At 41.5% G+C, this 16677-nt stretch overlaps 1 protein-coding gene across 2 annotated transcripts in view; it reads right to left on the reverse strand.

Annotated features, from left to right (window-relative positions):
• PLCL1 (phospholipase C like 1 (inactive)) overlaps window positions 1-15455 on the reverse strand; it is a 347335-nt gene extending 331880 nt beyond the window's left edge. The window contains exon 1 of one of the 2 annotated variants that reach the window (XM_082689000.1): window positions 14717-15087. In XM_082689000.1, the coding sequence (XP_082545126.1) occupies window positions 14717-14959 (243 nt within the window). In that variant the 5' untranslated portion in view covers window positions 14960-15087. Of the gene's footprint in view, window positions 1-14716 lie in introns of both variants that reach the window. The other variant, XM_082688998.1, reaches the window with a different exon arrangement.
• Window positions 15456-16677: the final 1222 nt, after the last annotated feature.

Consider the following 16677-nt stretch of genomic DNA (forward strand, 5'->3'; position numbering starts at 1 on the left):
CAAGTCAGAAAGAGAAAGGAAAATATCTCACTGCTATGAAGATCCAAGTCATAGATACAGAAAACAGGTTAGTGGTTACCAGAGGTGGGGCGTTGGAGATAGGTTAAATGGGTAAAGGTGGTCAAAAGTTAGAAACTCCGAGTTATAAAATAAGTGAGTGCTGGGGATGTACTGTCCAGCATAATGACTATAGTTAATAATACTCTATTATATATTTGAAAGTTGCTGAGAGAGTAAATCTTAAAAATTCTCACCACAAGAAAAAATTTTAACTCTGTGTGCTGATGGATGTTAACCAAACTTACTGTGGTGATCATTTCACAATATATCCAAATATCAAATCATTATGTTGTACAGCTGAAACTAATATATTACATGTCGATTATATCTCAGTAAACAACAAAAAAACATGATGCAAAAAAGCAATAATTATAAAAGAAGATATGGTTTAAATCTAATTATAAGAGTAGAGACAGAAAATGTTACATATCCTCTTCTAACCTGACTTGACCTCACCTATAAGAACCTGCCAAATGGTAACACCTAAGACAGAAGAGGAGGGGAAAGCTCTGTGGATTCTTAGCAGCCTTGCTTGAAAAGGCTGTGGAAAAAAACAAACAGCATGGCCCCTTAACCATACTATTACTCACAATAAATTGAGAAACAGCTGCCAAAGTTATGGTTCACTCCTTTCCTTAATCTTAAGGATTTATTTTAAGATTGGTCATTATTTATTAAAAGGCCCATCTTTACAAAGCATTATGCTCTCTCTTTTTGTGGTCCCTTCTGAGGACCACAAATCAAACAGTTCCAAAGTGTTCTTGCTTTTAAGGAATTCACAATCAAATACGGAACACAGAACAGAAAACCTAAGTCTAAGTCAGACATGGTATTTTTCAATATAGAGTCAAGTTTTCATTCACGTTTTATATATATTTACAAACTTTCCTACAATGAGCCTCATTCCAGGAGAAAACAAGGAGGGTCAAAGAGATGAGGTGACCTGCCTAATGTCACCACAGCTAATAAACAGAGAATCAAGATTCCGATTCTGGTAGTCTAATTCTAAGACCTACCTCTGGAAAGACAATGGTACATTACCTCCTGGACCGAGCACCTAATTCTAGAAACTGTTAGCTACTCTCTTAATTCTTAATTATCTCCATTGTTTCACACAGCTCTTAAGGAAATATTTCTTAACTACTATTTTTTTTTTTACCAATTACTCACCCATTTAAGAAAAGTACAACAGCTTTCCATAGCCTATTAAATTTAATGGAACCCCCATATGAAGCCTGTGTTCAGTGAACCCATCAGATCCTCTCAAATTCAGGAGCATACCCTCTGGAATACAAAGATAATTTGCTGAACTGCTATCAGTGAAATACGTTTGTTTTGTTTCCTCAGAAGGAAAATTCCCCTGATGGTTGTATCCATTTAGAAATATAGCATCCAGGGGCACCTGGGTGGCTCACTGGGTTAAGCCTCTGCCTTTGTCCTGGGTCATGATCTCAGGGTTCTGGGATCAAGCCCCACATGGGGCTCTCTGCTAGGCAGGGAGACTGCTTCCCCCTCTCTCTCTCTGCCTGCCTCTGTGCCTACTTATGATCTCTCTCTCTCTCTGCATCAAATAAATAAATATTTTTAAAAAAATAAATACAGCATCCAGAAAAAGGGAGGTAAAACAGTCTAATATAGTTGACCACAGTGCAAGTGACATAGCAACCAGCATTGTGATCTCAGAACAAAGTTTTAAACAAAATACAGATAAAGACGAGCAAGCCAATTACTTGCTCTGTGAATCTGGGCAAATTATTTAACCTTCCTGTGCCTCAATTTCCTCATTAATGAAATGGGGTAGATAGTCCCTACTTCATAACCCTAGTGAGACTTATGTGAGTTCATACATGTAAAGTGCTTAGAACAGTGAGACATGATAACACTCAATAAACGTCAGGGGCTATTATGGTGGGAGTGTGGAAGGGGACATCCACATAACTCCTTTCAAATATGCTGAAACTTGTCACATGAGTAATTAAACTTACTTTTTCTAGCTCTAGATAGAAATCCATATATCTAGATAGTAATTAAACTTACTCTTTCTAACTCTAGATAGAAATCAGCCAATGGGGTACCTGGGTGGCTCAGTCGTTAAGCATCTGCCTTCAGCTCAGGTCATGATCCCAGGGTCCTGGGATTGAGCCCCTGTGCTGCTGGCTCCCTGCTCAGTGGGAATCTGCTTCTCCCTCTCCCAATGCCTCTCCTCACCTCTGCTCTTGCACTCTCATCAAATAAATAAATAAAATCTTTCTAAATTGGATAAATTCAAAAAAAAAACTCTTTCTAAAAAATAAAACTACTATCAAAATCCTAAATCTTAACCCAATGGACTGTTCATATTTGTTAACAAAATATCATTCTGTTGAAAGGATCTTATAAAATTCATCTGAAACTGGAAAAAACCATCACTGTAGCCATTACTTAGTTGTAAAACTGGGATGTGATAGAATCATGGCCTCCAAAGATTTTTATGTCCCTTTCTCCAGAACCTGTGAATATATTAGTTTCCATGGCAGAGGGAAATTAACACTACAGATGGGATTAAGGTTGCTCATCAACCAACTTTAAAATAAAAGATTAAAAGAGGAAGATTATCCGGGATTATCTGGGTTAGCCTAATGTTATCCCACGGATTCTCTAATGTGGAAAAAGGAGGCATGAGAATTTGAAGGGAGCAAGGTGGAAAATCAAAGGGCATGTGATGTGAGAAAGATTCTACCAGGCATCACTGGTTTTGAAGATGGAAGGGTCCATGATCCCAAAAAAGGATGCAGATTCTAGACACTAAAAGGCCAAAAAACAAAAACAAAAACAAATCTTCCCCAGAACCTCCAAAAAGGAACACGGCCCTGACAATACCTTGATTTTAGCCAAGTAAGGCATATTTCAGACTTCAGACCTCTAGAACTAGATGATAATAAATTTGTGCTGTTTGAAGCCACTAAGCTTGTGGTAATTTCTTACAGCAGCAATATATTTAGGGTTTCTAAAATGTAGGTTTGGATGAGTATGAAACCCAAACTCCCAATCTAAGAGGTATGCCAAAACAATCACCTTTGATCTAGTACTGTTTCTTAGATCCCTCTGACTTCCAACTTAAATGAAATGATGTATGGGGGGAGCCTGGGTGGCTCAGTGGGTTAAGCCGCTGCCTTCGGCTCGGGTCATGATCTCAGGGTCCTGGGATCGAGTCCCACGTCGGGCTCTCGGCTCAGCGGGGAGCCTGCTTCCCTCTCTCTCTCTCTGCCTGCCTCTCTGTCTACTTGTGATCTCTCTCTGTCAAATAAATAAATAAAATCTTAAAAAAAAAAAAAAAGAAATGATGTATGGGCACCTAGCTCAATAAATGATGGTTGCTTTTATTGCAGAACAAAGCAAGGTTGAACCACCTTAAGTTGTTTTCTGCCTGGCCCCATTCCAACCAGATCAATATGTTCTTAAATCACTGATTTTTTGGAAAATTGGAGTATTGGAGTTGCAGGTTTGGTGAATAAAAGAAAATAAGGAGGAAAATTTCTGCCCTCCACCCACCTTAATGGGTGTGAGACCTAAAACAAGTTTCCACACCTCTCAGAGTCTCAATTTCCTCCTTTCTAGGGTTGAAATGATAATGGTAGCTATGTCTTATCACGTTATCAGAATTAAAGATAATGTACAATCTTGATAATATTAGTGCCTGCTATTATTGTATACCATACCACGAAATCTTTAAAGAACCCTCCATTCCCTATTTATGGTATCACAGATAGTTCTCTACAATGGTGCCCTGGATAAATAGGAGAGATGGTGGACAGCCATACTTAGGAAATGAAGGGGTAAATTTAGAGAATGATCTCTAAGCTCTCCAATTCTATAATAATGTAATTGATAGTTAAGCAGTCTCAGATTGTTAGAGTACAAACCTGCGAGTTTTATTTTTCCCAACCATACTGTCTTGGATGCTCTTTTCCCTGGGTACTCTGATTATTACCAATAGCTCACTCAGACTCCGTAATGTTTCAATCTCTCTCAGTTATTAGAAGGGTTCTTTCAAGTTCATAAAAACTCAGTCCTATTCATTTATAACTTCAGTCTTGTGTTCAAAGTCCTCTTCTTTACCCCATTGCCCACAAGGCAAGCTAGAATGGCAGTTACAGTGGTTGGAGCTGGGGGTGGGTCTACTCTACCCACTTCTCCCTTTCTCTTCCTCTCTGCTCTTCCCTCTGAGGGATAGGAGAGGCCAAGGTTTTCCACAGATAGTCCCAGAGGGATGTTGCAGGCCTCACTGGGTAAGTTTTCTCTCCTCCTTAGGTTAACACTAACCTGGCCTTTGGCTCTCTCTGTGAGGCAGGCATCCAAATGCAGACTCTCTGGAGCTGCTGGTTCTCCACAGTGCCCTCCTTCCTTGCATATTCATCATCCTGGTGTTAGAGGTTTGACTTGGACACTGATATCTTCCTCTTACCCCTCACCTTGCCCCTGCCCCAGTATTTTGTTAAGAGTCCCTCTACCCAAATGGCTTCTTTGGGTGGGGCACGAGCAAGATGCCTGGCCATCTTCTATAGTGTTCCCTTTCTCTATACCCAGCATCAGGGGGACTTCCAGAGAGACTGAGTATCTTCCAGAGAGAAGATGAGCATCAGTCCCAATTTATATGGAGACTTGGTAGAGGCGAGGACTGTTGGATGCCACCACCATCACATATTCTTTCCAGTCCTTTTTCCTCTGCCTCAGAAAAGGTCATGAGCTCTTCCCCCCAAACCCCAATGAGGAATGTGAAAGGAACAGATTCTTCAGGAACCATCACACGTCTCCACATTACCTCCTCCCTCCCAGTCCTCCTCTCATTTAGCCTGGGATAGAGATATAGGTAGGGCTGTGGTGAAAGCAGCTTCTCTGTAACACCAGACCTGTTGGCTGAACACAATAGTTCATGGTCCCCTGAACCTATAAAATGTCAGACCTTTTGTTTTGAGTAATAGTTAATTCCAGCACTCCCAACTATGTGCATCTCATTACATTAACTTCTCTATTGGCCCATTTGTCAGAAGCCGGTCTTCTGTATTGGTGAGACTATCATGCTGAGGGTACAACAGTGAAGAATTTCCTTGGACTTTCCTGGGGCTGGGGCTAGAAAACCAGCAAAATAGACAAAACTCATCTTTAATGCAAGCATTCTGTCCAACAACCCTGACCAATCTTTCCTAGATCCTTCCCAGGAATGTCTCGCGCAAATGGCTTTGTGCCCAGCAATTACTGTTAGGTGTGTTAAAGTGTGAGCTATTAGTTAGTTAAAACACTCTCCAGAAGAACCAAAAATCCATCAAAATCCGAAAAACCTGAATTCCCAAATGAACAATTTCTGGTAGAATGATCCAGGTAAAGAGACATTCGTTAAGCTGTTTACCCTGTCCATTTATAAATACGGGCCCATCTGACTCCATTTCCCTCTAACACACCCTGATCCTTCTCCTTCTCTTCTCTCCCAAACTCCAAGACTCTCAACATCTCATCAAACATAACTGCTAACTCTGCTGAGTATGACTTCTCATGACAAAATTGTCCTTGGATAAAGACTATCCCAAAAATCTGCTTTAAAAGAATGTGAACAAATATCTTATAGTGCAAATGTTGCAATAGGAAAAGAGAAAGAGAAAGCCAAGGTCCAAGGTCTTTTCAATATTTAATATAACTGCAGGGCACCTGGGTGGCTCAGTCAGTAAAGCAGATAACTCTTGATTTCAGCTCAGGTCATGATCTCAGTGTTGTAGGATTGAGCCCTGCCTCATGCTCCACATTCAGTGTGGATTCTTCTTGTCCCTCTCCGTCTGCTCCTCCCCACTCCTGCCTCACTCATGATCACTCTCTCTCTCTCCCTCTCTCTCAAATAAATAAATATATAAAATCTTTAAAAATAATAACAACTTAACATAACTACAGATAGATAATAAAAACTAACATATGGATGTTTCAACAAAAGAGCTGACTATGCCTTTAATACCTAACCAGTCTCCAAGTGATGGGGACAAGTCTCTGGGTACCCCCTGGTCACCATACTGTATCTCTGAAGAGAACAGACTCATTACCTTTAACACAATAAAGCAGCCATAAGCACAGTAATTTCTTGACATAATCATGTATTTGAATTTCCCACATATTGACTTTGGAATTTCTATCTCCCACCAAAAAAAAATAAAATGAAATAAATGACTATAAACACTTCTAATTTAATGGAATTCCAAATATATATGGAATATATAATGGAATATATGCCAAGCTCTTCCTATGTGTGAAGAACTACACTTACCTCAAACATAATTGGAAGGAAATCTCAATCACACAACATCATATACACTACCACTTAACAAAATTACAACTTCCTTGGGTTAAAAACTCAAACGCTCCTTATTGATTTATTGATACTGGAAGGTTAAACTATCAAACTAGAAAATAAATTGTATCAAGTTGCAGTGATTAAGTAACAGGCCATTCCTCAGCCTGTTTTAATTTATACTGAAGTTGGATCACAAGCTGTGTCTCGTGGAAGGGTGGTAATTCTGGTCAAAAAGTAAAATGCTAATAGGAGTTCCACCCTTCTCAAGATAAGGCAGAATACAATATTAATATAAAGTCATAGGTATGTTACATGAAAGGTTATAAAACTCTAAAAATGTATTCCAAAAAAAAATGTATTCAAATAATCCTTAAGAGCTTCCCAAAACTTTTTCAGAATCACTTCTTTAAAATTTTTGTTAGCTAAACTTAGTTTTTAAGGTAAGCATAAAATGCATAAAATGCCATTTCACCCAAATCAATATTATTTAAGAGGATGTATAACATAAAGATTAAGGCAACTTCTAGAGCTAGACTCTTTGAGTTTATTTCCTGGCTCAGCCATTTGCTAGCTATGTGACCTTGAGCAAGCCACTTATCTCTCTGTCTATAAAAATGGAGATAATAAAAAATACTCACCTCGTGGTTATTGTGAGATTTGACTAAGTTAACACACGTTAAGCACTTAGAACAATGCGAGGCTATAATAGAAGTTACATAGGCTTATACTATTATTATAAAGAAAATGCCTCAATAAGAAAAATCTCTTCAAGATGTCACATCTCTTCAAGATGTTTTATCTATTAGATAAACTTTTAAAAGAAATATGTTGAATTATTAATAATATTTCTAAATATGTAATATTTAATTATAGAAGAGAATCAATCGTTCCCAGTATCTTGAAAGAGTTCACCAAATGCTGAAGAGGTCTTTGCAACTTATATGTCAGCCTCTAGGGGGAGAACAAACTCCTGTCCTCCTCCACCTTGTCCTCCAAAAATTAGTCCTGATAATTAAGAAGCTACAAGTCCAAGGACAATGACGGACAATGTTTTATGGAAGCGAAGCTTTCAAAGGAGAGAAAAGTCAGAGTGCACATAGGATGTTGTTCTCTCTTTATCCTGAACCCAACATCAAGAGTTGACCTATAAGGGGTCAGAATAGTGCCTTTTGCACTGGTTCTTCCAAAACAGGTGCCCTTTTTTTGAGCCAGACCCTAATTCAGCCTGAGTCAAGGGAGAACTTGGCAGGAACTCACTCTCCCCCTTCTGACTCTTTATTTTCTGACCCTAAGAGTTGTGCCCCTGAGCAACTCCCCTCGTTATTGGCTGTCAGATCTGGGATGCGGGGTGTGGGCTTAAGCACATAAGCTATTTGGCCAACTTTGGTCTGAAATCACTTGTGCCTTAGGGGTAAGTCCCTGCAACGTGATCAGGCCCAACTCTCTATAGAGTTCTGCCTTGAAATCTTGGCATTTTTTTGTCTCTTTTTGCCTTACTTGTGTTGATATCCCTCAACACCTCACAGAGAAGGTGTTCTGCATACTCTCTCACAATCATTTCTAACCATCACATTGTACCACACAGGAATTCAAGTATGCTAGCTTGCACATATTGCCCATGCTTCGTCTAATACAGATTCAGCTAGCATCTTTTAAAAGGCTCTTGAGGACACCTGGGTGGTTCAGTGGGTTAAAGTCTATGCTTTTGGCCCAGGTCATGGTCCCAGGGTCCTGGGATCAAGCCCCACATCGGGCTCTCTGCTCAGCAGGGAGCCTGCTTCCCTCTCTCTCTGCCTGCCTCTCTGCCTACTTGTGATCTCTGTCTGTGAAATAAATAAATAAAATCTTTAAAAAAAAAAAAAAAGGCTCTTGGACAGGTCAACATGAAAGAATTAACAAGGTGATGTTATCTTTCAAAGGTGTTTTAATCTTTTGAATACAAAGTTGCATTGTTAAGGAAAAACACTGCTACGCACTTTCGTAAATTTACAAATGTGATTTAAGAGATCTTTGGAAACTAAACACACTTTCTAAAATAGTTTGGTTTGTAGGTTGTTTTGTTTTAGATGGATTGCATTGTTTTTTATTTTAACCTGCCTTTCTTCTTCCTGGAGTGTTAATAAGAATATAAATAATGATTCCTTTCTATTCACCATGTACAACCCACTTTCTCAAAGAAATGCTAAATTAATTATTAGCAAAATGAGTTAAATGGTACAGTTAAAAATAAACTACTATATTTCTCTTAAACACATCCACATGAGATGTTACAAATAAAATGACAGATCAAGTTCAATTTTAAATCCAAGGAACTATTCCAATACTTTGTCATACTATAATTTTGTTGCCATCAAGTGTTAGCTGAAATACATACTACATTGGTGACAACTTAAAATAAGAGAAAAATTATTGTTATAGAATAGAATTAGTGCTAATTTTCATGATCACTTTTCACATACTCAATAATCAGAATAAATTTTGTCTTTTATACCCTTTTATAGGAACCGGGATGCTGAGATAAATAAGATTCAATAAAACTACAAATAAATGCTTTTGACATTATTAAAACACTTATCAAAATATAAGATTTTATAGAACTGACAGGTTTCACTATAATAGTTTACTGATTTCATACCTTTGATTTAGATAGAAAGTTCAATCAGATTTTTCTCTCTTCCCATCTAATAACCAATGGTTCATTTATTGGTGTTGAGATCCCAACAGGAAACAAAACATTGCTTCTGCCTCTTGCTGCTGTTTAGTATTTTCAGTTGGACAATTGTTTCAAATGTCCAATCTTATACATATCTCAGTTGGGATATTACTCCTGAAAAATGGAATTATGTTTGATGTTCACAGTCATTCAAGCTGAACGAAAGTGAGGGAGGAGCAGGGGAGACTGAGCTACTCCTAGTCCACTGCCCGGCCAGTTGCACTGGCATTAGCTAGAGGCGATTGTTTGTTCATTCACACTAAAGGCAAAGTCGGCTTCTCCTGGTATCTTCTCATAACACCCTGCTGTGCCTGAGGTGTTATTTGGCAGTATATGTTCAATTGACATTTTACAGTACAAAATTTAATTACTTGTGTTCTCTACTGTAAAATGGAAAAAAAAACTGAAGGGAAAAAACCTATTTAGTCTAGATTGCAATGTATATGTCTCCTCTCAATGAATACATCATTAACTTACATTTTTTGAAACTTAAAACATTTTCCAAGAAGGTAAACAAATAGTGTAAATTCTGATAGCAATAGCAAACACTAATTGGCAGGCACTCCTAAAACCTTTCATCAAAATGAGACAAAGGTCTTTATCTAAATTTTATTCCTAATACTCTTACGAGGTATTATAAGAAACCAGATCAGAAAGGCACCACAATGAGAGGCAACCACTTCTAAAGCAAAATGTGTTCGTGTTTCTATGGCAATTTCAGGGAAAGAAAACACTGTAACTGAAGTTGCTGGGATAATAAACCAGATCAACCTAAGAAGTTCAAGGCTATTTATACAGCTGAATCATACCTTGAGAGAAGCACCCCCGACTGAAGGCAGGCTCACCAGAAAGGCTGGTGGCTTTTCCAAAATTTACCCATAAATTGGTTATTTGGAAATTTTAACACATATTTCAAAAGGCAATTAAAAAAAAAAAGTCTACAAATGCTGATTAATTCCCAACCCAATCTACAGAAGGCTATTTAAGTTACGGTGTGCCTAACAATTTTATTTTTCAATCATACTTACTCATCCTTCATCGCTGTCATACAAAACGCTTTCAGAGCTCCAACTTGAAAGCCCCTATTTCATCACCCTCCTGGGATTCGACATAGTCCTACGCCCCAGATACTTGTTCCCTTTCTGTATCAGTCTAAAAGAGAGTCCAACCCCTCACAAATATGACTGTTGGTAGGGACATGGGAGAGGTGGCCTGGTGTAACACAATGGATGTGCACTCCTTTCATGGACGACAGGTAGAACACCTGCCAAATTGCTCTGCCTTTCAAAATCCAGCGCAGGCCTCCCAAAATGACCAAAGACAGAAAGCTCTGTCACCCTCCCTAGAGTCATCCACCTCCAGGTGTTCTGGGTTGGGAAGTGGGGGAGCAGAGAAAGGATCATTTCCCCCACAAGCCACAGGGCCCAAGATTCAGACTCTTCTGGCATCACATGTTCATACTGGATTCACAGGTTGTGAATTGAAAGTATTCACGGATTGCGGACTCCCTGCCTCTGAGGGTCAGCATGAGAGCGCACGTTCTGGAGTTAAGCCCACACGGGTATGAATCCGAACTCCACATTGTACTAGTAGCCTTCTGTGCCTCTTTTCTCCGCTTTAGAGGGTTTGCTGTGAGGATTAAGTGACATGATGTATAAAAAGTCTCTAGTTTAGCACCTGACTCATAGTAGGCAGCGTTTGGTAAATGTGAACAAAACGCCTCTTGCCCCTCTGAGGATAGTCACAATTTTATGTGTCAACAGGTACCCAAGGCGTATCTTTGACGCTATGGCTCAGAAACCCCCTATAACAGTCCCACAATGAACATAACAAGATGAGGACGGCATAACACAAAATAATGATACAAAAAACACCAAAGCAGTTACTTTAGCTACTTTGGTGCAGGTATCAGCACCTCATTTCCAGCTCCGGTCTTCCTCCCACAAACCTATGTCCATGAGATCCAAAGGATGATTTTTTTCTAGAAAACTCATACATAAGTAGAATTGAAAGGAAAAAAGTAGGACCCTTCAACATGTTACATATAATGAAAGAAAAATCAACTGCTATTCTGAAAACATGTATGTTCTCAGTTCTCATCATCTAGTATAAGAAATGAATTATGCTGCTTTTCATTTCCAAAATATCACGGAGTTTAAATACCATAAACTACAATTTAAAGTGTTAAATATTTAAAACTTATAAGGTTGATAGCAAATATTAGATAGAAAAAGGCCTCATTTCTAAAACAGAAATATATTCATATGCAGAATAGTACGTAATTGTTAGATATTATCAGTCTTGCATGTAACTAACTTGTCATTTTAAACCACGAGTCATCAAGAAGCAATTAAGATGTAGTCTATTGCAATATGATGGTATTCAACAATGCACTTACCAAAAACATGCATCACTTTTCAGCGGCAATGCTATCGAATATCAACCCACAGAAAACACAGCGGAAAAAATGGATGGGTTAAAGAAAACCTAGTTTAAGTCTCCTATTAAATTTTTTAAAACTTTAGACTTGTGGGGTGCCTGAGTGGCTCAGTGGGTTAAAACCTCTGTCTTCGGCTCGGGTCATGATCCCAGGGTCCTGGGATCAAGCCTCGCATCCAGCGGGGAGCCTGCTTCCTCCTCTCTCTCTCTGCCTGCCTCTCTGCTTACTTGTGATATCTGTCTGTCAAATAAATAAATAAAATCTTTAAAAAAAAAACTTTAGACTTGGCATATAAGGGAAGAAACACTATAGTAGAAAGAAGACTTTACAAAGATGTGTAAAGATAAATGTTGTTATTGTCTTCATCAGCTCAGAAGGAAATGTTTTCTCAACTAAAACCATGTTTTTACAAATTAGAGAGGGCAAGGTTACTGAAAACATTCCTTTTATTAATATACAAGACTTTATGTTATTAATATACAAGATAGTCTGTTTCCTGGCATGATAGAGGAATGCACTATTCTGATTTGTCTAATATTCAAGTTAATAGAGAATTAGCAGTCAAATAATTAGAATAGAAACAATATCCTAAACTGAAAATAATTTAATATTTGATGATTCACAATCTTTCAGGGGCTCAGAGCTATGATCATAAATATGAATTATCACTATGTGAAGGCTATTTGGGGCAATCAGAGAAAATTTAATAGCTTGATTAATGTAAAATGTACTAAAGCCTTTCTTTTCTGTGTATGTTTTAATGCAAATAAAAAGAATCCTTGGCCAAACTCTGAAGAATGCATTTTTCTCTCAATATAGGCCACATGCTATATATTTCTTATATGAACTAGACCTTTTTTAGAGACTCTCCTTTTTACTTTGCTAAAGTGAAGCATGGGGCCGCAGATTCAAGATGTAAACAGAAAGGTCCTTATCTCCGAGATTGTGTGGAACAGAACCCCATCACCTGCTTCTTTCCCTATTGGAAGGGAATAAAGTTCTCTGAGAACAGACCCTAAGGACCCATACCCATTAATTCACCTTCCAGTTTATTCCCGAAGATTAACTGACACATCACAATGATTTTGGACAACCCACTGGGAATCAAAAACATTTGGAGCAAATTTGAGAATATGAGGCCTGTAAACTTTAAATTTTATTATATAAATCAAGAACGTCAATAACTCACCACACATATATACAGATACATATGCTTACATATGCATGGAATATTTCTGGAAGGATACTTAAGAAAGTGTTAGCAGCGATGGGGGCGGACCATGTAAGTGGGAGTGTGGAGTGGCTGGGAGTCTTCCCTTCGTGCTCCTTTGTAACATTTGATTTTTTTTTTTAATCATATGCTTATATTACTTTTTCAATAAAACCTAATTTAAAATAGTAACAACAATGTGCTTCTTTTTCTAGGATCTTTAATTATAAAGGCCATTTATTAAATGCTTATTCTACTATTAAATAGGAAAAAGATTAAGTTGATACTCTGTTGCCTCCCTCTTTTTTCCACAAAAATAAACTTCAAAACAAAAGAAGCAAAATTACTCAGCAAGGGCCTTTTTGAGAATATGAACCAGCACATAATACAACTTAAAAACTGCAAATTGAGTTGCAAGAATTTGTATATTCCTTACACTCTGTTACTTTTATTTTTTACAACACTAGAGAGCCCACTGTTTTTTATGGTGATATGTTTTAAACTATCGTTGGGCGTTTGTTTTCACACACACAGGACCTCATGTTTTATCAATATCTTAGAATCCAAAATGTAATTGTTTCTTAATTGTGCTGTTTCAAAATAATATGCTTTCTGACTCGTGGGTTAAAAAAAAAAAAAAAGTGATCATTTCCTTGTTATCTAAATTCACACCCAGAATAGCACATTCCTTTTCACATAATCTAAAAGGCACAAAATAACAAAAACTACTATAAGTCATTTGCAACTACCACCCACTCTTCTTTTTATATAGAAATCTTCCTGTTGGTTTTAAACTTCCATGTGTCAGTGTTGGGGAAAAGCCTAGACAATACTTGGAGTTGGGTGGATGTACCGTGAGCACAGCCTTCCCACACTGGCAATGTAAGTTTGAGCCTAAGAAAGAGACGTGCATTATGAGGTGGTTACACAGTTTAACCTTGAACAAGGGTCTTGAATGTATTAGCACACCAAGTAAACTGAAAATAGAAAGAAGTTTCAAGTCCATCTTTCACTATCATCTTAATCAATTTTAATCTCACATGTACATGATTACTCACATCCATTTATGCCAAGACGCCCTTTTCCAAACCCGGGGGGAGAGCGACTTCCAGGATACCTTAACACATGTCATGCATCCAAAAGATGAAATTTCCAACAGGAAGTAAGCCCCAAGTGGAAGGAAGACAGAAAGAGATAAGGGAGAGAAAGGCTTACAGATTTCTGGCCAAACAGATGAAGAGAAATCTTGTCTGGTGGTTGAGGGGTGGGGAAGCATCTTCCCTGCATGCAGCGGTAACCACAAAGACCTGGGATGATGCTTGGGGGATTCATTGCTTTCCGCTCGCGCTTTCTGCAGTGCAGAAACTCTGGGCTCCACCATCGCTCTCCGCTTAGCCGGAGGGTCCACTGAAAACTCTGCTTGTCTACAGGGAAAGTTCACGCTTCTTGGGATTTCGGGACCGTCTGAGTCTTTGGGAAAGGGGTTGTTTGGGTTTGGGGTTTTGGTTTGTTTTTTGGTTTTTGGTTGTTGTGGGGTTTTTTGTTTTTTCACTTGAGGATAAACCGTGCATTTCCTTTACTGTGCTGGGGGAGGGGGCGGAGGTGGGGGGAAGCTAACCTTTCTCTAGAGAGCCATGCACAACCATCCCGCGGTCTGCATCTACACTGACTCCTTCCTTCTTCCTTCCATCAACGGCTTAGTGAAGCTTTCAGAGAAAATGAGGGAAAGCATCCATCAAAACGCAAAGACGCAGAGCGGAACTTTTCCTCTGCTGTCGGGGGGGAAAAGTGACTTCTGCTTCTCACGGCCAAGAGCTGAGTCTGGGAACCTCCGGACGAGGAAGGAAGGTCTGGTAATGAGGGAGGCGGGAGAAAACAATGCGGAGCCCGCGATGCCTCCGGACACCGCGCATCCTGGCCGGATCCCCGACGCCCCGAGCACCCACACCCACGCTCCCGGGGCGGCGCGGCCTCGCTTACCTTGATGATGCTGCTGCGCCGGGGGGTCGCCCGCACGGCCTCCAGGAGGCCCGCCTCGCTGTCCGCCGGGGCCCCCGCGGCCCCCGGCAGCGCGACCCCGCTGCGACGGTCCCTCCACCGGCCCCCGGGGGCCCCGGCCACGCCTTCTCCGGAGGCGGCGTCCGGACCCACGCGGGGGTCGTCTTCACAGCCGGCTGCGTCGGGCGGCGCGGGACCCTCCCTGCCCGCGGCGCCCTCGGCCATGGCCGGCGCTTCGGGCTCTCCGGGGGAGGCGGCACGCCGGGCAGCGGAGTCCAGCCTCTGGGCACGAGTGCGCTCCGGCACCCGAAGGCGGCCCCGCCAGACTTTGTTTCACCGCCCGGGGGCGGCGGCGGCGGCAACTTTCTGGAGCGGAGACATCGCTCGGCTGCAGACGTCCGCGGGCTTCGGTCCGGGAGGCCGGCGGTCCGCAGGGGGACGGCGGCGGGAGCGGGAGCGAGATGCGGGCGGGAGGGAGCAGAGGCGAACAGGAGAGGGAGGTGTCCGAAACGCGCTGCAGACGCCCGCTCCGCGCCAGACAAAAGGCACCCGGCGCCGGGCCGGGCGGCCTCGGAGGCCGGGACGCGCGCGGCCTGGGGGCGGGGGAGCGGGGGTGGCCGGAGCCGGACGCCCGCGGCCCGTCGCACCCGCCACCTGCCCGCGGAGCGCGGCGCGGCGGCCCCAGGAAGTGCGGCGGCGGCGGCGGCCTCCACTCCGCTCTGTTGTGACAGGGAGGGAAGACTTGTTTTGACAGCCCGTGGGGATTGGCAGGCGCCGGAGCCTCTGAGGAGCCTCGCGTCGCCGAGGAGGGGTCGGCCCGACCAATCCCCACTGCGAAGGGGTGTGCCCGAGCGCGAAGAATGGAAGAATGTGTGCTGCGGCGCGGAGCCGGCGCGGCCCGGCCGGGGGACTCGCGCGAAGGGGGCAGCGCGCGGGTGCGCACCCGCCGGCGCTCCGCGGCCGCTTTAGGAAGTTTAGATCTTCGAAATGGGCCTGAAGAGGCCACAAAGCCCGGGGGCGGGGGAGGGAAATCTTCGGCCCCGCAAAGCCAAGCAGTGTGGAGGAGAGGGGTGCTGAGCCCGAGGGTCGAAGTGCTGGAGGGTGACGGAGCGCAGCTTCGCACCATCAGGGCTTTGCAGCGTCTCCTACCAACCCTTTGAAGTCTAGTCCACGGAGAGGTAAACGACGGTGTCCTGCGGCCCTGGAGCTGAATGATTCGATTCAGGTTTCATTAAATGCTCTTCGGTTCCTTCTGCACTGCAAATAAACATAACAGGGCAAGGGAATCAGATTTAAAAAAAAAAAAAAAAAAAAAAAGGCGAGGGTAGCGGGCAACTAAACCAGCTAAATCCCTCCGGAGAGTGTCTCCTAGCAGAGCATGGATATGCTGGGAGTTGGTGAAGTACAAAATGAGGTGGGGGATTTAGCCTATCCTAAAACATCCCTATTTGATAACGGTTCAGCTTCCTCCCTCCAGATAATCCTATATGAACATATTTTGCTCGTTTCCAGCCAGTTAGCAACCAAGAAGAGAGATCTTTAGATAATGCAATGTCACTGAAATTTAACCACAGAATGCTCAGGTAGATGTAAAAGATGGCTGTGAGGTTCCATAGCAGGACAGAAGATGATGATTTCGTTTAAATACTTTCTAGTACCCAAATCTATATTAAACCTTATTTATAGCATTAGTTACATTTTAATTATATTATAGCATTAATTATATTTTAATATTTTAATTACTAATAATTTGATAATTTGAGATGATACCCATTCCTTTGGCTGGCCAAGAACATCAGAAATACTTCAGGCTTTTAGACCCAGAATTTGTTAGAATTTCAGAAGTTTAGAGGCTCAAGGAGATTAAGGGATCATCTCAGGCTGCCTTTTTATTTTACAGAGGAGTTGAAGGCCTGGCAAGCTTTAGTTTCTTGACTACTACT

The sequence above is a fragment of the Mustela nivalis genome, assembly GCF_964662115.1.
Source record: "Mustela nivalis genome assembly, chromosome: 11".
NCBI classification, from domain to species: domain Eukaryota; kingdom Metazoa; phylum Chordata; class Mammalia; order Carnivora; family Mustelidae; genus Mustela; species Mustela nivalis.